This window comes from Microcaecilia unicolor, chromosome 7, assembly GCF_901765095.1.
Source record: "Microcaecilia unicolor chromosome 7, aMicUni1.1, whole genome shotgun sequence".
Taxonomy (NCBI): Eukaryota; Metazoa; Chordata; class Amphibia; order Gymnophiona; family Siphonopidae; genus Microcaecilia; species Microcaecilia unicolor.
Genome location: NC_044037.1, coordinates 47,921,695 through 47,946,640, shown reverse-complemented (window position 1 = coordinate 47,946,640; position 24,946 = coordinate 47,921,695). Strand labels below are relative to the sequence as shown.

The 24,946-nt window shown below is 42.5% G+C and overlaps 1 protein-coding gene across 1 annotated transcript in view; it reads left to right on the top strand.

The window, feature by feature from the left end:
• Nucleotides 1-24,946, top strand: part of DOCK11 (dedicator of cytokinesis 11) — a 292,220-nt gene that overhangs the window by 207,033 nt on the left and 60,241 nt on the right. The window contains 8 exon segments of the mRNA XM_030208788.1: nt 841-956; nt 6,492-6,629; nt 7,720-7,902; nt 8,176-8,289; nt 18,017-18,232; nt 18,327-18,384; nt 20,686-20,792; nt 23,378-23,500. Coding sequence (XP_030064648.1) covers nt 841-956; nt 6,492-6,629; nt 7,720-7,902; nt 8,176-8,289; nt 18,017-18,232; nt 18,327-18,384; nt 20,686-20,792; nt 23,378-23,500 — 1,055 coding nt within the window.

Genomic DNA, 24,946 nt, shown 5'->3' with positions numbered 1-24,946 from the left:
TTCTTGCTTATCAAGCACCCAAAATTTGGCGCGAGTGTGCTTTATGTTTTATCAATAATTCTGGATGCACTTCTTTTAGGAAGATGTTGAAAATATCACTTTTCAAAAAGTTTCTTGCTAATCAAGAATGAGGTTTTGGCCATGTATTTCTCAAGTGATTGTAAACTGCTTTTGAACCTTTGGTGTTAATGGTATATAAATATAAATAAATTATTAATTGGGTGTTTGCAGAACAGTGCATAGGCAGCATTTACGCGTGTAAGTGTGCAAATATGTACGAGCTCACCTCACTGTTGACAGGTGTGTAACTCCTTGTATTCTGTAACCTGCGCACCAAACCCCCTAGGCACGTCCCTGACACAGGCATTCCCTTCCCATATCTGTACTCCCTAGAAGTTGCATGCAATGGAATCAGCGTGTGCAACTTCTAGAATAGTGACTAAGGTTAGTTGCACTCATAAATTTTAATTGGTTTCTAATTAGCACCAGTTAACAGTAATTTAAGCCATTAATTTGGCTGTTAGCTCCAATTAACTTCCAATTTATAAATTAAATTGCGCACACAACCGCCCTTATAACTTCTGTGCGCAAATTTGCACTAGGCATAAATTTGGGTGCACGAGTGTATAGAATCCAGGGGATAACACTCCCATATATATGTTAGCATCTAGATTACAGAATTACCCCCTATGGGCGTGCTCCGAGCATCTTCTGTGATTGTCTTGTCTGCTGTGGCTGATGAAGCCGGCGTGGGATCAATGGATTCTGCTGCTGCATGGGCAGGTTGTTTTTACTTTACTGCTGCTGATTCTGTACTGTCATTTTATACACTGTGTCCAGGTTCTGGTACATCAGAAGCTGACATTGCGCATCAGGCATTACTGGAAGGCAACAGTGCCACTGAAGTCTTTCTAACTGTGCTGGATACCATTTCGTTTTTCACACAGAGTTTCAAGGTGAGAGCTAAAGCCATCTACTTTCCAGAGAAGCACTGTCTTTATGCAGCAGAAGAGAAAGAGGGGCTTTATGATAGGGAGGCTAAACCTTTTCTTTAAAATGCACCTTTTCTATCCTTATTTTATAAAAGGCAACATAAGCTCCCATTTGCCTTTATAAATTAAGCACCCAGAATGTACACAAATGCACTCGCATAAATTTACACCTGCACCCAGGCAGATGTAGATGTGTGTGTATGTACTCTATGCATATATATGACAGCTCATTCCCATATTTCAGCAGAGTGATTCAAGAGCCCTCTTCCCCAGCCCCATCTGAGTTTCCTCTCTCAGCCACTTCCTTCCTCTGGACCCAGTTCCTTGTTTTTGTATTTGTCTGGAATGTAAAATTAATTGATTGGTTAGAAGCTTTGACAACAGGTTTCTTTTTATAGGAGCATGGCAGCCAGCCATTGGCATTTATTATATAGAATAAGCCTACCAAGATGTTTATCAATTAAGACAACATTTATTTCTGTTTTAAAAAGTTGTTCATACAGTACAAACTAGACTGATCTTTCAGCGAAATTTCTTGTAAATACCCAGTTACCAAGCTGAAATTCCAAGTAATTCCAAATAGTAATCACTTTCCCAGGGTCTGTGTCTTTTGAGTCAGTGGACGCCATTTTGAAAGAATCTTGGCACAACAAACAGTTGAAATGTGCTTAGTCCCCTGATGAAGTTCAACAACAGAGTGAAACGGAGAGCTCCATTGGGCGAAGTGCTAAACTAAGTACTTTAAATATTTCTGTAATGTGCCTTGGGCTGTTATAATTACCATTGATGCATGGAAAAATGAGTTTAAAAATATTTAAAAATTAAAAGAACATTAAAAATTAACATAAATTAATATGAAGGTTTTTTGACCAGTGATAATACTGGAGCCTAAATAAGTTGGCATTTAGATTATTTGATCTGCTGCCAAGAGTACACTACATAGTAGATGACGGCAGAAAAAGACCTGCATGGTCCATCTAGTCTGCCCAAGATAAACTCATATCTTGAATTTGTACATGTCTTTTTCAGGGCACAGACCGTATAAGTCTGCCCAGTAGTATTTCCCGCCTCCCAACCACCAGTCCCGTCTCCCATCACCGGCTCTGGTACAGACCGTATAAGTCTGCCCTCCCCTATCCTAGCCTCCCAACCACCAACCCCTCTTCCCCCCACCTGCTCCGCCACCCAATTTCAGCTAAGCTTCTGAGGATCCATTCCTGCTGCACAGGATTCCTTTATGCATATCCCACGCATGTTTGAATTCCGTTACCGTTTTCATCTCCACCACCTCCCGCGGTCTTTTCTTCCATTCAGTACAAAAACAATTGATTAAGGATTACAGTTAATATCAACACTGGGAAAGTGATTACTACTTGGAAATTCCAAGAGCTTGGTAACTGGGTAATTAAAAAGTTGTTCACCATGGTGCTTATGAAATATCAAGTAACATCTCAGGTCTTAACCTTGGAAGAAAACTGAAAGGTTGTTTATCTGGTTGTCAGAACCCATTGCTCTGGGTGTTGTCAGCAAGGTTTACTTTGGCAGTGTGAGACCTTTGTAGTTACAGGAATAATGACATTAACAAACGCTGTAGGTGATGCCTCAAGTACATTAACAAGGTGCCATCTAAAGCTGGTTTGTTGATATGTATTTCTTTGCATTTAAGTGGACTGGTACAACAAGCAGTGGGAGAGTGATTATTCTATGGAGTGAGCTGGTTCCAAGCAGACTTGTAAACCAAGCTCAATCTGAATAGTTAAGTTTACATCCAATACTGATTTATGCGGATTTCAAACAGATATGTATATGCAGTGAGCTTACTTCTGGATGGTGTCTGTCTGTTGGTAGACAGTGGGATGTGCACATGTGCATTAACATATGTACATAATCTACTAAAGTAGTTCTTCTTTATGTTGTGTCTCAGCAGGACTCCCCTGGTAGGACCGGAGGAGCCTGAGAGACAGGAGGAAGGGGGACAAAGAGCAGAGTGCCAGAGTCAAGTCCAGTACTAATGGAGGGGGGGGATGAAACTGCCAGAGGATTAACTATTAGAGAGTTGCCCCTTGGAGTTCTGGCTATGGGAGAAGGTTAGACATGGAGGTTCAGGGAGATGATAGGTACTGGAGTAGATGAGGCTACAGGACTAGAGAATCTACAAGATGTGTATAGATGTCATACCGGGGTACAAAGTATATCGTAGTGATAGGGTGGACCAGACTGGTGGAGGGGTAGCATTGTATATTAACGAGAGCCTTGACTCAGATAGATTACAAATTCAGCAGGACACAAATCACACCTTTGAATCATTGTGGGTTGAAATTCCATGTATAAAAGGGGAAAAAACGGTGATAGGAGTGTACTACCGTCCGCCTCGCCAGGATGAGCAGGTAGACGCAGAAATGATAAAAGAAATCAGAGACGCGAACAAAATGGGCAATGTGATAATAATGGGTGACTTCATTTATCCAAATATAGACTGGGTAAATGTAACATCGGGACACGCTACAGAGGTACAATTCCTTGATGACATCAAGGACAGCTTTATGGAGCAGCTGGTGCAGGAGCCGACGAGAGAAGGAAAAATTCTAGACTTGGTCCTTAGTGGAGCGCATGATCTGGTGAGGGATGTTATGGTACTGGGGCCGCTTGATAACAGTGATCATAATATGATCAGTTTTGATATCGACCTTGAAGTAACTGTACACAGAAAGTCAAATACGTTAGCGTTTAAAAAAGGAGACTATGATAAAATGAGAAGAATGGTAAAAAAAAAACTTAGGGGGGCAACTGAGAGAGTAAAAACTGTACAACAGGCGTGGACGCTGTTCAAAAATACCGTCCTGGAGGCCCAAGCCATACATATTCCGTGAATTAGAAAAGAAAGACGGAAGTCCAAAAGACAGCCGGCCTGGTTGAAAAGTGAGGTGAAGGAAGCTATTAGGGCTAAAAGAAACGCCTTCAGAAAATAGAAGAAGGAACCGTCTGAAAATAACAAGAAGCAGCATAAGGAGTGTCAAAGCAAATGCAAGGCGCAGATAAAGAAGGCCAAGAGGGATTACGAAAAAAAGATAGCATTAGAGGCAAAAAAACATAGTAAAAATTTTTTTTGGTATATTAAAAGCAGGAAGCCGGCAAAAGAATCGGTTGGGCCGCTGGATGACCGAAGGGTAAAAGGGGCGATCAAGGAAGACAAAGACATAGCGGAGAGACTGAATGAATTCTTTGCTTCGGTCTTCACCGAGGAAGATTTGGGTGGGATACTGGTGTCGGAAATGGTATTTCAAGCGGACGAGTCGGAGAATCTTACTGACTTCACGGTAAACCTGGAGGACATAATGCGGCAGTTCAGCAAACTGAAGAGTAGCAAATCTCCTGGACCGGATGGTATTCATCCTAGAGTACTGATAGAACTGAAAAATAAGCTTGCGGAGCTACTGCTAGTGATATGCAACTTATCCTTAAAATCGAGCGTGGTACCGGAAGATTGGAGGGTGGGCAATGTAACGCCAATTTTTTAAAAAGGCTCCAGGGGAGATCCGGGAAATTATAGACCGGTGAGTCTGATGTCAGTGCCGGGGAAAATGGTAGAGGCTATTATTAAAAACAAAATTACAGAGCACATCCGAGGACATGGATTACTGAGACCGAGTCAGCACGGCTTTTGTGTGGGGAAATCTTACCTGACCAATTTACTTCAATTCTTTGAAGGAGTAAACAAACATGTGGACAAAGGGGAACCGGTTGATAATGTGTATCTGGATTTTCAAAAGGCGTTTGACAAGGTACCTCATGAAAGGCTACAGAGGAAATTGGAGGGTCATGGGATAGGAGGTAATGTCCTATTGTAGATTAAAAACTGGTTGAAGGATAGGAAACAGAGAGTGGGGTTAAATGGTCAGTATTCACAATGGAGAAGGGTAGTTAGTGGGGTTCCTCAGGGGTCTGTGCTAGGACCGCTGCTTTTTAATATATTTATAAATGATTTAGAGATGGGAGTAACTAGCGAGGTAATTAAATTTGCTGATGACACAAAGTTATTCAAAGTTGTTAAATCGCGACAGGATTGTGAAAAATTACAAGAGGACCTTACAAGACTGGGAGACTGGGCGGCTAAATGGCAGATGACGTTTAATGTGAGCAAGTGCAAGGTGATGCTTGTGAGAAAAGGAACCCGAATTGTAGCTACGTCATGCAAGGTTCCACGTTAGGAGTTATGGACCAAGAAAGGGATCTGGGTGTCGTCGTCAATAATACACTGAAACCTTCTGCTTAGTGTGCTGCTGCGGCTAGGAAAGCAAATAGAATATTGGGTATTATTAGGAAAGGTATGGACAACAGGTGTGAGGATATTATAATGCCGTTGTATCGCTCCATGGTGCGACCGCACCTTGAGTATTGTGTTCAATTCTGGTCGCCGCATCTCAAGAAAGATATAGTAGAATTGGAAAAGGTGCAGCGAAGGGCAACTAAAATGATAGCGGGGATGGGACGACTTCCCTATGAAGAAAGAGTAAGGAGGCTAGGGCTATTCAGCTTGGAGTAGAGACGGCTGAGGGGAGAAATGATAGAGGTATATAAAATAATGAATGGAGTGGAACAGGTGGATGTGAAGCATCTGTTCACACTTTCCAAAAATACTAGGACTAGGGGGCATGCAATGAAACTACAGTGTAGTAAATTTAAAACAAATCGGAGAAATTTTTTCTTCACCCAACGTATAATTAAACTCTGGAATTCGTTGCCGGAGAAAGTGGTGAAGGCGGTTAGCTTAGCAGAGTTTAAAAAGGGGTTGGACGGTTTCCTAAAGGACAAGTCCATAAACCGCTACTAAATGGACTTGGAAAAAATCCACAATTCCAGGAATAACATGTATAGAATGTTTGTACGTTTGGGAAGCTTGCCAGGTGCCCTTGGCCTGGATTGGCTGCTGTCGTGGACAGGATGCTGGGCTCGATGGACCCTTGGTCTTTTCCCAGTATGGCATTACTTATGTACTTATGATGAGAATACTGGGTGGATTTGGAGCAGGCCAGGGAGAGAGCCATTAGGATTAAGTAGGGCTAGAGGAGACATAAGAAACCTCTGGGGAAGTTTAATGGAATTCAGTTAGTTTAGAAAATAAAGGCCAGCAAATAAGTTGTGAATAATGACTTTCTGTTGAACTAACAGTGCATTTGAGAGTAGCTTTTGAGGGCAAGTCAGCATAGCTATCTAAAGCTACTTAAGTATGTATTAAATTAGTACAATGGAAAGGTCTTATCTTTAACTTGTTTGTTGACCTTTATTTCCCTGTAGCCAAGTGGATAAATATGGCAAATGCCGTACCTCAAAGTTTCAGCAAAGCTATTGAATTTTAAGTCAGGAACATACACAGTTCTGATAGAACCAGCAGGGAGCTCTGTTCCGATCGAGAGGGATCTGCTTAGGTTCGCTCACCAAAAATACAACAAAACTGGCCTCCTATTCAATAATATGTTCTGTGTTTTGTTCATACTGCAGGCACAACTTCTCAGTAATGATGGACATAACCCGTTGATGAAGAAAATCTTCGATATCCATCTTGCTTTTTTAAAAAATGGGCAGTCCGAAGCTTCTTTTAAGCATGTGTTTGCTTCACAGAGAGCTTTCATTAGCAAGGTAGGAACATCTTTTGGCTTGAAATAACATTCAGACTCGTAATCTGGAAAGGTCATGGCTACCTGAAGTTGGAATCTTTTGAAAACAGACTTTTATTTTTCAACAGTATCTCATCTAGAAGTTCAAAATTTAATGTCATTGTTTTAAATTATAATAAAACTCTACCATTGAACCTTGCTTCCACCACCTCTGGAGCCAGTCCTTCCACTAGGCAACCTAAATGGTTGCCTACAGCATCAAAATTTGGGATGTGGCAAAATCTTAGAAATACTCAGTTGCCACCAGTCCACTTGTAAGGAAGGCATGACACTGACTGCTAACAGTTTGAAAACTTGTAGCTGAAAGGTCTGATTGATGATGTAATATACTGCAAAATCTTACATCAAGGCATATCGGCCTGCTAGTTTTAAAAATGTATGCAGTGTTGGTGCCGGGCTTTTGGTGGAGTTTTTCCCACCAATGACTAAAGAACATCTCCTATAACCCCCACTTGCTGAAAACAAAGGGGTCCTTTTACTAAGGTGCACCAAAACATGGTCTGCGCTGGTGTAGACGTTTGTATTGGGCATGCGCAGGTCCATTTTTCAGCGTGCCTGCAAAAAAGGCCTTTTTTTTAGCTGAAAATGGACATGCGGCAAAATGAAAATTGACACACGTCCATTTTGGGCCTGAGACCTTACCGGCACCCATTGACTTAGCGGTAAGGTCTCACGCGTTACCCGGGCGGTAATCATCAGTGTGCGTACAATGCCAGTTACCACCTGGTTAGTGCCATACACCAGAAAATAAAAATATTTTCCGGTGCACATAGCGGGCCCACGTCAAAAATGAAATTATCGCCCAGGCCATGCAATAGCCAGGTGGTAGTTCAAAATTGACATGCGTAGGATGCACGTACGCGCCTACCTGGCTTAGTAAAAGGGCCCCAAACTGGTGAATCTGCAGTGTACTATACTGTTTCCCTTCTGTGTCTCTCAGATTTGCATGTTAATGATTTCCACTATATTCTTCTGGTAAAATCCACTTTTGTATAATCTTCACCTATGGAATGCAACTTTGCTGTCATCCCTTTTTTTTTTTCGTTTTGAAGTTTCCCTCGGCGTTTTTCAAAGGAAGGGTGAACATGTGTGCAGCTTTTTGCTATGAGGTGCTGAAGTGCTGCACCTCGAAACTCAGTTCATTGCGTAATGAGGCATCCGCTCTTCTGTACCTTCTAATGAGGAACAACTTTGAGTTCACCAAGAGGAAGACATTTCTTAGAACACACTTGCAGGTCAGTGGAAGGTGAAGCTATTAGCCTCGTGGTTAATGTCTGAAGAACCAGGGGTGAGCATAGGCAAAGCGAACGCAAGGTTTGTGTGGTACCAGTTTTGTTGCTGTAATAGGCAAAGCATATTAGAATATTTGGTAGGGGAGTATGTTTAATTGTAGCAAAATGCCATCATTAGTTAGTCATCCCTATGAAATAATTTCTAGTATATATCAAGCCAGTTTTCTAGTGCTGTTTATTTTTTTATGGACATAAAAGAAAAACTTTCTTTTACAGGTCATAATTGCAGTGAGTCAGTTGATAGCAGATGTGGCACTTACTGGAGGATCAAGATTTCAGGAGTCTCTGTCCATTATCAATAACTTTGCCAACAGCGACAAAGCAATGAAGGTAACTTTTTTGAGGCTGCTTTAAACTCTTAACCCCTTATTCACCTGTTCAATACCCATTTTATTTCAATCATTCCCATAATAAATGAAACTCCTTAATTCCTTATTTGTCCTGAATAGATTTAAAGCTCTGTCGAACAGGGACTGACTCTTACATGTTACGTACAGCACTTCGTACATCTAGTAGCGCTATAGAAATGAAAAGTAGCAGTGGTAGTAACTTCTACTGACACAACTATTACCATGTGATTATGAGTCTTTATCATGCTTGCTATGGAAAGATGGAATGTACAGGACTTGTAGGTTTAGCTTTTTGGATCATGGTCTTCATAGGATAAATGCAGCAACTGCTGACCAGCCTGTTCCAGCACAAGACCAGTCTTCCAATATTGCTGTTATTCTAACTGGATGCCATTTAATTTAGGGGTTGATATTCAGCCGGCTGCGCTCAGCGTTTCGCTGACCACTGCAGGTGTCATGCCCGAAAATTCAATGCCTGGCCATGTCCAGGCTCTGGCATTGAATTTCCGTGTTGCCAGGGCCAGCTAAACCATGGGCTGGTTAAGTGCAATTTTCATCACTTCACCGGCAATGGGGCACCACATAAAGATAGGACTGACTTTTATGCGGTCCTATATATGCGATGACCTTGGCCAATTAAATGCTGAATATCAGCACTTAACTGGCCATGTGCCAACTCCACCCCCAGAATTCTCCCAAAATAGCCAGTTTTGCTTTAGGCACTGACTGGTCATTTTTGGCAAACACTAACCCATTAAGTGCTACTGAAATTGACCTGTTAGTCCCAAACAAGCAATTTAACTGACCAGGAGCCATTTCTGGCCAGTTAAATCACTTTGAATATCAACCTCCTTGGAATTTAAACCTTGAAATTTCTAATGAAGTCACTCGATTGCCAAAATTTGCTTTCTGTGTATTCCAAGAAGACAGTTTTCAAAGAGATTTATGCAGAGGAAGACTTGTTTACAACACAGAGATCTCCATTGGAAAATTGCTCCTGGCCCTGCGGCTAAATACAGCTGTAATGTTTGATGTATGCACGTGGGGCACATCACAACTGCAGGTCTTCCAATACTATACTTGTGACCTGGCTTGGCCACTGTTTGGAACGAGCATGGAAAAAAATAAAAAATGATCACACACTCAACACATGGAAACACACACAAAGAAAATACAAATATGCAATAAGACAGACCAAAAGGTCCTATTACAAAACCAAAATTGGACCAGATTACAAAGACATGAAGAAACTCTACCAACTCGTAAATAAACTACTAGACATCACCTCAGTCGCTACAACCAACACAGACATTGTAGCGCTATAGAAGTGATAAGTAGTAGTAGTTGTAGACATCCCATCTGCAGACAAACTTGCTAAATACTTCAGTGAAAAAATTATAAATCTATGCAATACACTTCCTCAGGACAACACCGACATCGAATACTTCATCAACGGCCTGGACCCAACCTTTGGAGAATACCTAGCGGACCGAACCTAGTCAAACTTTGCTCTCCTCACCGCTGAAACAGTCGCCCATGCGACTCATAGGTTCTCCAACACCCACTGCAAACTGGATATCTGCCCCAGCTACCTATTCAAATCTGCCCCTGACCGCTTCATAGCAGACCTCACATCCCACCTAAACTACATGCTCCAACAAGGTCTCTTCCCTAAGGAATATGGCAACATCATACTCACCCCAACACCAAAAGATACCAAGAAAAAGGCAAACGAACTCACCAATTACCGCCCAGTTCCATGTATCCCAAACATGATAACCAAACAACATACTGACTACATAAGTTCTCAATATTACATGAATCATGATCAGGATTCCGACCCCTCCATAGCACTGAAACTGTGCTAATCACTGTAGTGGCCAAATTCAAGCAAGAAATAGCTACAGGCAAAAGCATACTTCTCCTCCAATTCGACATGTCGAGCGCATTCAACATGGTAAACCACAATATACTACTAAGACTCCTAGATTACTTTGGGATTGGTGGAAACATACTTAGCTGGATCAAAGGTTTTCTATCCACCAGAACATACCAAGTGAAATCAAATTCAAACATATCACCACCGTGGAAAGCAGACTGCGGAGTACCTCAAGGATCACTACTATCACCAATACTTTTCAACATAATGATGACCCCACTAGCCAAGTCCTTATCCAACCAAGGCCTCAACTCATTCATCTACATAGACGATGTCATAATATACATCCCATTTAGACATGATCTGACAGAAATCACCAACGAAATCAAGCTCAGCTTGAACACCATGGCCTCATGGGCAAATGCATTCCAACTGAAACTCAACACTGAAAAAACACATTGTCTCATCCTCTCATCTCAACACAATACACACAAACCCACAACTATAAACACCCCAGACTACACCCTCCCTATCTTGAACAGCCTGAAAATACTCGGCGTTACAATTGACTATAACCTTACACTTGAGAGCCAAGTGAACTCCACAACTAAGAAAATGTTCCACTCAATGTGGAAACTTAAGCGCGTGAAACCATTCTTCCCGAGGGAAACATTTCGCAACCTAATACAAACAATGATACTAAGCCATGCAGACTACCTCAATGGAATTTATGCGGGATGCAAAGAACAACTCGCAAAAACTCCAGACCACTCAAAACACGGCAGCCAGGCTGATATTCGGCAAAACACGATTTGAAAGTGCCAAACCCCTCCGATAAAAACTGCATTGGCTCCCAATCAAAGAACTTATTGCCTTCAAAATCTGCACCCTGATCCACAAAATTATCTATGGCGAAGCCCCAGGATACATGACAGACCTCATAGACCTACCAACCAGAAACGCAATCGGATCATCACGAACATACCTAAACCTCCACTACCCAAACTGCAAAGGACTCAAATACAAATTAACTTATGCATCTAGCTTCTCCTATATAAGCACACAACTATGGAACGCACTGCCAAAAGCCGTGAAAATAACCTACGACCATCTAAACTTCAGAAAATCACTAAAAACCTACCTGTTTAAAAAGGCATATCCTACCGACCCAACATAAGTGCCTGAACTCTGCAACACAGCAAAACCACATATCGTAATGGACACCACATAACCCTTCCTCTCTTCTATCCCCACTGTGCCCGAAACTCATGAACCCTATCCGACCACAACATCACCTTGTATTTGTTTCTCTACCGGACTTGCCGAACACCTTTACGGTACTATGTAAACCACATTGAGCCTGCAAATAAGTGGGAAAATGTGGGGTACAAATGTAACAAACAAACAAATAAATAAAATAAAACAGGATACTGGTCTAGATGGACCATTGGTCTGACCCAGTATATGGCTACTCTTATGTTCTTATATACGTTCTTATGTACTGTGTACAATTTGCTGATATGTTACTAACAGTCGTACTATGATTTTATTGTATGTTTAAGAATGGTTTGGTTTATACTGCATTGATGAGTTGGTTCATCTCTTTTGTAAACTGCTTTGGTTAAAGTTCAGTGAGTTTATGCTTTATTAGGCTTACTGTACCACCTGGACTAACTCACAGATCTTTTTTTTTTTTTTATGTTTATTTTCAAACATACTCAAGCAATGTTCAGTACAGTTGTCAATTACAAACACAAGTCATTATCCAGTTATCAAAATGAGAAACACCAAAATACCAAGTTCATATAGAAAAGGGCTACCGCGTAACATTGACAGCTTCTATGAAAGATTCAGTCCCTTCAGTGTTGTGCTGGAGCTGGCTCGCAAGAGCCAGTTGTTAGTTTTTAAAGATTTTGCGAGCCTGTTGTTAAATGCAGCAGGGCTGCTCCCTCCAGCACACCACTGAATGCAGGGCTCCCCCGAGCCTAAGGGTCCCAGCAAGTTCCCACATGCCATCTTTTTTTCTTTTTTTAGGCACAGGATTAAAAAAATATATATTTTAAATGCTCCCAGGTTTCAATCTAATTCATGTTTAATGTGGGATAAAAAGCCATATATAAGTAAATAAATAGATAGAAACTCTGAATGTTGAGCACCTAATTCTGGTTGAAGCCACCCTGGTGGTCTAGTGGAGTCTTCGGGGCAGGAAAGATCTCCTGTCTTTCCTGCCCACTGCCAGCGCTGACCCTCTTGCTGCCGCATCGCTATTTAAAAATGACTGCCGAGGCTTCCAGCGGTGGCCTTGCGAGACTTTCACTGAAGTCTTGCGAGGCCACCGTTGTAAGTCTTGGCAGCCATTTTAAAGAAGATGCGGCAGCAAGAGGGTCAGCGCCAAAAGACTCCACTAGACCACCAGGGTGGCTTCAGCTCAGGTATGTGCTGGTACCCTGCTCTCAGGGGAGTGGGGAGGAGGCCTGGAATAGGTAAGTGGGGTGGGGAGGATACTGTAAAACATGCAGAGACATTTTTTCTCCAGGTAAAGGGCCGCTAAACAGACATCATGTTATGAGAATTAGGTGCTCAACATTCAGAGTTTCTATGGGGTGGGGAGGATACTGTAAACGTGCAGAGAATTTTTTTTCTCCTAGTAAAGGGCCACTAAACAGGTATCGTGTTATGAGAATCAGGTGCTCAAAATTCAGAGTTTCTATCTATTTATTTACTTATAAAAAGAACCCTTAACGACACAAATCACCACCCAACCCACTCAAGTATCAAAGTACACCTCTTACACCACCCTATCTAACACCTCCTTCTCTAATTCCTCATACATCTTCTGCTTAATACCGATTGTATACAAGATCCTGTCATGACTTTGTCATAACAACACTCTTTAAGCCACATTGAGCCTGCAAATAGGTTGGATAATGTGGGGTACAAATGCAATAAATAATAATATATGGCTTTTTATCCCACATTAAACATGAATTAAATTGAAACCTGGGAGCATTTAAAATCTTTTTTTTTAATCCTGTGCCTAAAAAAAGAAAAAAAGATGGCATGTGGGAACTTGCTCCTTTTGCTTTGTGGAATGCAGTGGTATATTATAAAAGTGCACTTGCCTTTTTTTAATTACTACTATTTCACAGAGAAGGTATCCTACTATATAAATGAACGCTGACCGACATGCCGCGCATGCGCAGAACAGCGCATACGCCAAACACAGCAGGTCTCAGCTGGAGTTACTCACACACTAGGCGCAGCCCATGCCAGTGCTCCTGACCTGCTACTGCTGCGGACGATCATTGCCGGCGGGGACAGAGAGCTGCAGGTGACTGGCGAGCACCGGGTGGGGATCATCTGACAGCAGCTCCGAGGGGCAGTCCGACAGGTCCAGTGAGCTGCTGCTGCTTTCGCTGCTGCTGTGACCGCAGGCCGGGCTGGGAGCCGGGCGCTTCCCTCTGCCACCATCTCCTGGGGCGGCTTTCCTGGGCGGTGGCTTGGCTGGACCCGGCGGGGCTCGGACCGCTTTTTTGACGGTGCTTCTGGCCAGGGCTGGGCTTATTCTTGGCACCGGGGGTGCTGCGGCGGGATGGGCGCGGCGGCTTAGTGGAAATGTGTGGGGATTTGGGGGGCGGCAGCGGTAGTGGTGGAGGAAGCTTGGCCAGGGAGGTGCGTGGGTCCCGCAGGAAGGTGCACGCCGGGGAGGGGGCTCGGTGCAGCCGCCGCACCTGCTGCAGCTTGGGGTCGGCGCCACTCAGAGCCTCCACCACATATACACACTCTCACTCTCTCTCTCTCTCTGAACTCACTCTCACACTCTCTCTCTCTCTTGCAGACAGACGCACACACACACACACTCAGACAAAAGGGAAACTGAAATCAGAGTTTCCGCAGAACTTTTCAAAACAGGAAAGTGACAGGCGAGACTGCCTCGACGAAGGGGATGGAAATAAAACCTATGCCCCAGCCACACCGCAAAGAAAGCTTCAATATTCCTAACACCGGCTGGGGAATTCACACACACACATACACACTCACTCACTCACTCTCTCTCAACAACTGGCTATAAGGAGCGACTGACCCTCCACTGTCACAGGGAACTCCTAGCACCTCTCTCTCTGTCTCTCTCACACAGACACACACACAACTCAAAAACGAGCCCTGCTTTGATGCCTCAAACAACTGGCTATAAGGAGTGACTGACCCTCCACTTTCACAGGGACTCCTACACACACACACTATCACTCTCTCTCTTACTCTCTCAACAACTGACTATAAGATGGTTTGTTCAATAATGAGGGAAGGGTTTCCTTCAGCAGAACTGTCCAGAGTCAGTCTAAATGTGCCAACATTGTCCAGTTCAGCACACTATTAGCCGCCAAGTTCATACAACATCAATTATGTTCAGTGGAAAATAAATCTGTTGGCTGAAGCCCAGGGTGTTTGCTATGTGAATATTAAATCACTGTTTCATTATCAAAATTTGTACTTCAGCATGACAACCTTCTCCTTTGGTTTCTTTGATCCAATCTGTTTACTCAGGCAGGAATGAGTTCTCAAACTGAAGGTCTGGACCCTAAAGATTTTTTGGATGGGTTTCAGGATGAGAAGCCTCAGAGGAGAAATTCCAAAGTGCAAGCTGAACAGCTGGGCAGTAGTTTGTGAAAGCTTTTAATCATGCACCATGAAATATATATATATATATATATATATATATAGAGAGAGAGAGAGAGAGAGAGAGAGAGAGAGAGAGAGAGAGAGAGAGAGAGAGAGAGAGAGAGAGAGAGAGAGAGAGAGAGAGAGAGCATTTGATTTGGGCTATAAAGATTTGTTGTTTAATGGGAGTCTTATGGTTTAATGGGAGCTCTGACATGAGGGGGAAGGAGAGAGAGAGAGAGAGTAATGCATTGCCCCCCCCCCCCAGTTCACCTCTGCGTCCGTCTGTTCCCCCCCTCTCCCAAATTGCAGGGCTGGCTATATCTGGGGAGAGAGCCTGTTGTTAAAAATTTACCAGCACACCACTGGGTCCCCTCTACTAAGGTAGAAATCTTAGGTCACACATTGCTGCAGCATATTTTTGGATAGTAATCATCCCACTTATACAGTAATAACATTACATCCATTCCACATACATCCAACTTCCATAGACACCTCTCCAGCAAACCACTCACACTCGCCACCTTTACCCCCAATCATACCCCCCACCCCTCAGGCCCTAAACAGTAGCAAAGAAATACAACTATGAACAAGTAACAGCAATCCAATCTATGGACAGACAGTTTGTGTATGCCACATGTTATTATATTGAGACCATAGATACAAATAGCGGCTCCGGTCGGGCGTCGAACTCTTTTCTCTCTCTCTCTCCTCATCTCGATTTACAGACTAAGACAAAATTTCAAAGTAGGAAAGGAACTACAATCTTAGACAGGAAAAAGTATCACAGACATCCGAGAGGCAATCAAGTGTAGCGGTCTTCACAACAAAGAGAGTAGGGGAAGTGTACAAAGAGGGAGGGATGGGAGGGAAGGAAAACAAATAGAGTGATAGGTATTGGAAAAGTGATGGGGAAACCAGTCATAGCCCTTGTCTGTAGTAGGTTAATCGGGATTGAAAACCTGTCTGAAAAGCCAGGCTTTCAAAGCAGATTTGAAGTTCATGAATGATACTTTAGCATGGATAACTAATGGAAATGAATTCCAAAATGAAGGGGCTGTGAAGTAAAAGGCACGGTCTGGTCAATTCTAACTGAGCAGATCTGGGACCAGGGAAGGATTAAATGATGATCATTTATAGCACGGAGAAGACGATTGGGGGAATATGGAATAGTAAAGGAAGCCAGATTTGGGGGGGGAGGGGGGTCTGGTTCTATGAGCTTTGAAGGTAAAGAGTCAGAAGTTTGAATACTATATGCTGCTCTACAGGAAGCCAATGGTGGCTTAAACGGTAGAGCGACATGGTCAAATCTACAGTCGTGACACAATATAGCATCCTGAACCAAGAATGCCTTTCTGCAGCTCCATCAGACTAATGCGTTCTTCTCCCCCTCTCCTAAATTCTCCTGGTCTCTGTTTAGGAGTTAGTGGATAGGATGAGGCCTGTGTTTCTCCTATCTGGACCCTGCAATTCTTTGCTTTACAAAGGAGATTGCTCTACTAATTTTCCTTGACTCAGTAATACAGTAATATCACATGGCTTCATTATTTCTCTTCTCTCAGTCAGCTGAAACCTCAACTTTTGTATATTTCGAGTGTTGATGGAGAGTATATATCCTCTGGTTGGGATTTTTCTCTCCTTTCTCTAATTTCTCTGCCACTAGTAGTTTAATGTGAACACCTACCACGTTTTTTTGGTTCCCCACAATTGTGGGAGTTTCCCACTTTGATTGGACAGTGCTTGTTCTCTTAGGCTAACTAGAACCCAAAACAAGATTGCACCTTCCGTGGCATACCTTGTTCTCTCACACTTACTTCTTCACCTATTCTGTAATCTTAGATGTGCTCTGTGCATCTCCACTCCAGACTCCCACTGTGTGCATTAGGAGTGGGTGAGGAAAACCTAATGTGTGAGAGTGGAGAGGGTGTGTTTCGTGTGTGTGTATCGATATGGTGAGTCCCTAAGGGTACAGCTTTCCTCTCTCGTATTAATTTTGTAGTTCCTTTTCCTGTTATCATAGTTTTATTATTGTTAACCACTAAGATGGTACATCCCTTTGGCGATATATCAAATAAAGATAAACCTGAAAATGAACCTTTCCTGTTACCTAAGGATCATAAGGTGGAAATAACTTTGCAGTCTTAGCAGTTCTGGAACCTGATCCTTCCTAATGCTGTACTTATCCTTTTATTCCTGTGTAGAATTGCTCAGTCAGGCTAGAGTTTAGTATGGTTTGGTTAGATGTTTGGGGAGTTTGTTTTATAAGAACATAAGTGTTGTCATACTGGGACAGACCAAAGGTCCATCAAGCCTTATCCTGTTTCCAGTAGTGATCAAGCCAGGTTACAAGTACCTGGCAAGATTCCAGGACAGTAAAACAGGTTTTATGCTGCTTATCCTAGAAATAAGCAGTGGATTTTTCCAAGTCCATCTTAATAATGGCTTATGGCCTTTTCTTTTAGGAAATTATTCAGACCTTTTTTAAACCCTGCTAAGCTAACTGATTTTGAACTTGTTTCCATTTCAAAAAAAGGTATTTATATTCTCAGGCTTTGTTAAGATCTCTGAAAGGTTTACCATTACATGTGCTGCTGTCAATATTCCTGGGGGGGGGGGGGGGGCAGAAGACATTTATTTATTTATTTCACACTATTTGATTCCATTTTTCAACAATCAGTCTAAAATGTGAAACAATAACACAAAATAAAAGTAGTCCCAACCCAGTCTTTATTGACCTAAACTAATTATCTAACCAACTACCCTCTTTCACCTAGACTAACTCTCTGTACAGTCCTTAAATATAACCCCTAAGCCTAACCATCCCACCCAACTATCCTCATTCTCCTGGACTGAGGAGGGTAGTTATCAAGGTGTGGTAAAAGTCTGGCTTTTACTGCACGTTGATTTTTCATTTGAAAAGTCTGGCTTTTACTGCACGTTGATTTTTCATTCGAGTCACCAATCGGCAGTAGCTTAGCACTGCAGGTTACCGACTCTCGTGATAAATGAATAATGGTGCCTTCAGTCAATGGTATTCTGCCATCTTCTACTGACTTCTTAATGACAAATTCCAGGCAGTACATTCTTGACATTGAACACAACGGGTTTCTTTTTCTTCAATAACCAAATGCCAGCCTTTAGCCTCTAATTTAGATATGTTTTCTGATAGGCAACTGCTTTTCCTTCAGAGGTCAAAGATTTGACTAAGAGAATCCGTACAGTAATTATGGCTACAGCACAGATGAAGGAGCATGAGAAGGATCCAGAAATGCTGGTAGATCTGCAGTACAGTTTGGCAAAGTCCTACGCAAGTACCCCAGAGCTTCGTAAGACTTGGCTGGACAGCATGGCCAAGATTCATGTGAAAAATGGAGATTATTCAGAGGTGACTGACTCATTTGAAAAAGCATGAAAATGAGGCTGAGGTGTACAGATGAACTTGTGGTTACTGATGTGTATTTATTCATTGTCCTCCACAGGCAGCCATGTGTTATGTTCATATAGCAGCTCTGGTTGCAGAGTTCCTGCTCAAAAAAAGTAAGCTTTGTATTATCTCCAAATGTTCAATGTGCTTACCTCACCAACATTACTGAGTGTAAAAAATAATACCTAACAGTCCCATTTTCAAATTCCCTCCCTTGATCCAGAATCCAAGGTTATTTGTTTCCCACATACTTCACAGCAAATGTCAAAGCAAAGGCCTTAGCACCTGCTTTTAATGCAGGCAGACTTTTGCCGGAAAATAATGAACATAGATTTGACACTTCAGTCTATGTGAGTTATTTTTAGAACCCACTAAAAATACGCCTCTGCCCAAATCTGCACATACAGTTAGCTAGATTGAAGGAAGAGAATTTTGAGACAACCAACTTAAAGCTTTGAAAATGATCTTCTAGGGGTTTGTGCCTTTATAGCCTCCTAGATTCATCCCTAATAGTGGAGAAAGTTTTGAATTCCCTCCCCTCTTCTCTGAGATCCCCAAGTTTTCAAGGCTATGCTAAAAACTTTTCTTTTCTCCTCATCCTCTGACTTCGTAACTGTTCTCTTCTTGATGTTCTTCCCCCTCCCTTTGTCTGTTGTCTCCCTCCTCACCCCCCATCACCAGCTACATTTCTGTTTTTATTGTTGTGAACGACTTATCCGTCTGTATTGGCTTTATTTGCAGTATATCAAATCCTGGTAAATAAATAAATTACACCTACTGGGAAGCAGTTATGAATTTGTGCTAGAGAGTTGCATGGGGACAAAACTTTCACCCATCCCCACTGGAATCTCCCCCATCCTCGCCCATCCCCACTGGAATCTAACCTATTCCCGCCTATCCCCCACTGGATTCCCCTCCAACCCTGCAAGTAATTTCCTCTATCCCCTGTGCTAAAATAACTTGACTTGAGCAACTGTTAAGTTGAGTTATGTTGATAACTTCCCCTTTCACAGGCAGATGATCAGAAACCCCGCTCTGTTCCAAACAGCACTCTAAAAATAGCTCTGGAACAACACGGGACTATATCGCCCATATCATCAGAGCTAATAGAAGGCAAATATAGGCATCTGCTACCCCAAACCCCCCCCCCCCCCCCCAGACAGTGACATGGGGAAGAGGGGGCAGGAGGTCCAGCGGATCTCCAGTCCCCCAACCTCCTCAACACGAGGGCCCGGGGGCTGGAGATCCTAGGATGCGCTTGGCATGGCTTCTCCACCATATCAGAAGCTCCCTTATATGGTGGAGAAGCCCTGCCCAGCTCATCCCAGGATGCACAGGGCAGGGCACCACCATTTTGAAGGCAGCGCCGATGAGGAGGGAGTGTGCTACTCCATCCTCCGTCAGAAAGGTATGGGGGGGAGGTGGAGTGCTCCACTAGACCACCAGGGAAGATGGATGTTGGGGGGGGGGGCAGCCCACTTGGGCCACCAGGGCTTCTTTTTTGGGTGTTGGGGGGGGGGTTAGATCTCCAACCCCCCCGGGCCTTGATCGCTTTTGGGAGAGTGGAGTTTGTGGGGTCAGCAAGCATGCAAGTGCATGCGGGACAGGGCTCCACACTCCTCCCCAATGCTCCATAAATCCTAATGCCAGCTCTGAGCTGGTGTAGGGTTTGCTGTGGGAGCAACACCAATATTTGGCACAATGCCCACTGAGCATTAGGGAGGATTGGATAATGCCCTGTTTAGCATGTATTTGCATGTTCATTGCGTTCAGAGCTGGCCAGCGCGTTGTTACATCAGGTGGGAAAATGCAGATATTCAGCAGCACTAACCAGTTAAGTGCCACTAAATATTCGTGGTTAGCCCTGGACAAGGGATTTAAACGGCCAGGAGCCTCTCCAGGCCGTTTAAATCGCTTTGAATGCCGGGTGGTCAGTCTTTGAAGGTGTGCAGCCCCAAAATTTTCATTTTGGCAAGTCACTTAACCCTCCATTGCCCCAGGTACAAATAAGTACCTGCATATACTATGTAAACCTCTTTGAATGTAGTTGCAAAAACCACAGAAAGGCAGTGTATCAAGTCCCATTCCCATTTTGTGTTGTTTCCTATGATATTTATGGTCATTTTTGTTCATTATATTTTTATTTGTTTCTTTTAGGCAATGTGTTTAGAAGGTGCATTGCGCACTATTAGGAAAGCATATGCACTCTTTGGGAAAAGTGGGCATTTTTCCTGACAGAAGCAGAAATCTGAATTTTTTTGTGTGTGTGTGTGGGGGGGGGCGGTTCGGTTCCTATCATTTTGGGAATGGGAAAATGTTTCTCATATCATTTAAAACAATTGGCCATCCCTATCAGTTTCTAAGAATGCTCAAGTGTTTGTGTTATTCATCAGCTTTTTCAATTTTCTTTGCAGAGTTATTTCCTAGTGGATGTTCAGGCTTTAAGAAGATTACTCCAAATATTAATGAGGAAGAAGCCATGAAGGAAGATGCTGGCATGATGGATGTCTACTACAGTGAGGTTAGACATGAGATAGATGGACAATATTTCAAGGCAAAACAATAGGTAGTGCTGAAACAGCAGCAGTGTTCTCATCTTTTCAAAGAACAGCATGCCATCGTATTTTACAATAAAAAACCTAAGCACTGAACTGAGGGGGGAGGGGGTGCCCTCTTAGCCTTGGGGTTTGACTTTCCAGGTGACTGCCAACTCTTTTTTTTTTGACTCACCTTCCTACACAGTCCAGCTAGATCTTGCCTCAACCCCACTCCCAGCCGTTTAGGACTCTGAGGCTGAGGTCACTTCTGTGGGCAGGACACCCTGTCACCCAGAGCTTTGAGGACTGCTCCCCACCCTTCCCAGCAGCATCCACAGCCCCTGCTGGCCCAGTGAACCTGAATCAGATCCAGACTTTCAACCTGATTCTCCTCACATGATTTGATCAGGCCAGCCCCACTACTTATTCTTTTGTTTCTGAAATTCCTTCTTCAATATCACAGAGCTGCTGTGATCTTGACATTTTAGTACCTTTTCATATGCATTCACGTCTATGTACTGTATTAATTGTTCTGTTCAGAAAACTCATTGAGCCTGATATTCAAAAAGCACTTGGTGTTGTGCCTAAATGCCTTTTTAAAAAATATTGGGTTGCATTAGTAGTGCTATAAGGACAGTTCTGTAACAGGGGCGTCTACAATTAAACACCTGGAGGGCACCTGGTAGGAGTCTTTTCTATGAAGGAACAGAGGTACCTACTTTGCTTTTTAGAAAGTAGACTAACCTGGTAGATGCAAGCCTAAATGTTAGGTGCTAGTACTTAATGCCAGCCATAGAGCTGATGTAAATGCTAATACCTAATTTCTGCATATACCTGTTCAAAACCATTTAATTGGCCAGGAATGGCACCTGGCTGGTTAATTAGTACTTAACTGGCTGTCCACTGATTTGCAGCGGGAGATGTCTGTCTCTTGCTGAATATTCCCGGTTAGCGCTTAGTGGATAGCTGCTTATATCACGCAATATATCCTACTATCCGCTGATTTTTCAGCGCATTGGCAGCCAAATCTGGCTGTGCCAATAGCAGGTCTATCTTTTGACGCTATGAACTTAGCCGGCCAGCGCTGAATATTGACCTGGCCAGCTATGTTCTTAGCGGCCAAAAATAAACCAAATATTCAATACGGGTCACTGGAAACGGCCCGGTATTGAATATCCAGGCTCAGTGTGGGAGGCAGCCCAGCTAGCTGCTGCGGTCTGAATATCCGGTCCTTACAGTGTTCTGTAAGTTCCACAAGTCAGTTTGAGACCCACCCAAGCTCTGTCCATATGTCCATTGCAAATCTGCACTATGTAAGTTAAGCAGGAATGTACAGACTAGGAATGGATATGGCTACTAATCATTTCTATAGCGCTACTAGATATACGCAGCGCTGTACACATTATATGCAGGTACTTTTTCTGTCCCTAGGGGGCTCACAATCTAAGTTTTTGTGCCTGGGGCAATAGAAGGTTAAGTGACTTGCCCAAGGTCACAAGGAGCTGCAGTGGGAATTGAACCCAGGTCACCAGGATCAAAGCTCACTACACTAACCATTAGGCTACTCCTCCACTCTATGTCAATGTAAACACAGAAGTACACCAGTCTTCGCACGCTTAAAATCACACAGAATACAGCGAAGATGACACAAGAATATGGTCTTGAGGCGATGTTAAAAAATCCAAATGTATTATTTTAACATCTTCTCAAGACCATATTCTTGTGTCATCTTCACTGTCTTCTGTGTAAGTTCTAGGGCCAGCAGCAACTATACCTATAGGTTATATATGTGACTGCTGACATTCAGCCCCTACACATATACCAGATGTATAAGATAATTACTACTTGTGCATGTAGCTTACAATTAAAAGCACTAGCATTCTACGGCTCTTAATATTTCTACACATAATTCTATGTTTAGTTATTCTTGCATGTCCAGCAGCCCTTGATATATGTATTACACCCCTGAATACTTAGTAATATAGTGAATGGCAGCAGATAAAGACCAGCATGGCCCTCCTAGTCTGCCCAATAAACTGGCCAGAGTTGTATCTTCCAGCTGTGCCTTTGAACGTTCAGATCATTTGAAACGTCTAGATTAGACTTTTGAAATTATTCCCCAGATGTTTTTTTCCCAACAATAAATTTTTTTTATTGAATTTTGAAATATGAAAAAACAGCATACTGCGCATAATCATAACTGTACAACATAAATCCCACAGAGAACATCTGAACACCTCCCTCCCCAACCATACCTCCTTACCCAGGTACACTGAACCCAGAAGCGCTAGCTCCATTAACCCCTCCTTATCTAACTTCCCCCCCTAGACCCCTACTCCCTACCCCCCCCCCCCCCCCCACCCGCAGTGTCTTTACCCAATAATCGGTCCAATCCCCAGATGCTTTTATTCAAAATTGGACTGATAACAGAAACCTATAACTGCAGTGAATACTGAAGATCCACTGTTACTCATCTTTTCTAGTAAAGACTGAAACGTGTGCAGTGTGGAAAGGTGCCGTCGGCAAGATCTCTTTAGTTTTACCAGTTCTACGTCTCTTCTTTATGCAGGAAGTACTGGTGGAGTTGCTGGAGCAATGTGTTGACGGACTATGGAAGGCCGAACGCTATGAAACTATTTCTGAGGTTTCAAAGCTGATCATTCCAATTTATGAAAAACGTCGGGAGTTTGAGGTAGTTTTAGCTTATTGAACTTTTGTATCACCAGCTGACTTTACCCTTTCTGTTTCCGAAACAAAATTCTTCACTGTACACTGCTTAGCAAGTTTATTCCCTGATTGTCACCCAAGAGATTGGTCATTTCTGTTTTTACTATTTCAGTGTTCAGCAGTGGCGCAACCAAAACTGATTTTTCTCAGGAGGGGTCCAAGGGTGGGGTTATACAGTTCTGAGCCATACTAATTATCCTCTTATTGACAAATAATGTCTTTGAGTGCACCTAACCTTTCTAAGTAGTCTGCGACAGTTCTAATGCATCATGGGTGCACTTAAAACATTTCAAACACCTACCACTGCTAAAAGCACATATGCATATATGGAAACAAATCAGTTATATCTAAAGATATGTCTGGAAGCAGTTTTCCATTACTTAATTTAATCTTTATTTATGAGGACTTATTATTTATTTATTGGATTTATTAACTGTTTTTATGAAAAGATTCACCGAAGGCGGTGACCAGACACGTCTACAATAAGGACAACCACCTCAACACATATCACAGTATTCTGCAAAGGGTTTTAAAACCCTTCCTGATGTTACGACAAAATAATTGCCATTATTTACCGCATATCTTTCAACTTTGATGACAAATAAATGCCTTATTAATCTGTATTAATACAGCAATTAAATAATGTACCTCCTAAGTCATATCTTTTAAAAATGTTATATCTATTGCATTTTATAAATATACAAGAAGAATGTTGTGTAGAAAGCAAACACATTACAGAAACATCTGATCAAATTAGTCATGTACTAAAGGAAATATAAGTCCAGGTTTCCAGAATGCTTAAGGCAGAAAGCAACATAACTGCAATAAAACAGTAGTAATCATAAGAACATAAGTGCAGCCTAACATACAAAAAATTGTATTCAGGTTGTGGTATCACTTTAGGAAAAGAACAACACAAGCTCCTCCCTTTATCAGACACTATGAAGTAACACATGGAGGAAGATTTTAGATAGTACATGGAAAGGGGAATTCACAAGTATAGGTCAGGATGTGGAGAATTCCCATAATATTTTACTAGAGGCTCAATCAGACTTAAAGGGGCTCATTTTCAAAAGAGGAAAAAAGTCTAAAAAGTGGCACAAAGCAGCATTTGGACGTTTTTCTCACAAAAACATCCAAATTAGCATTTTCAAAACCTGTTTTTAGATGTTTTTCTATAAAGTCCGTCAGAAGTGTTTTCAGATCACAAGGGAAGCGTGTCAGGGATATTTTGAAAGCGGGATTAGAGCGTGCCTAACACTTGGACATTTTACAGCTGTAATGGAACAAAATAAAAATGTCCAGGACTAAAACCAAGACTTTTTGGTCTAGATCTGTTTTCAGAACGAATAAGACACAAAAAGGTACCCTAAATGACCAGATGACCACTGGAGGGAATCAAGGGTGACCC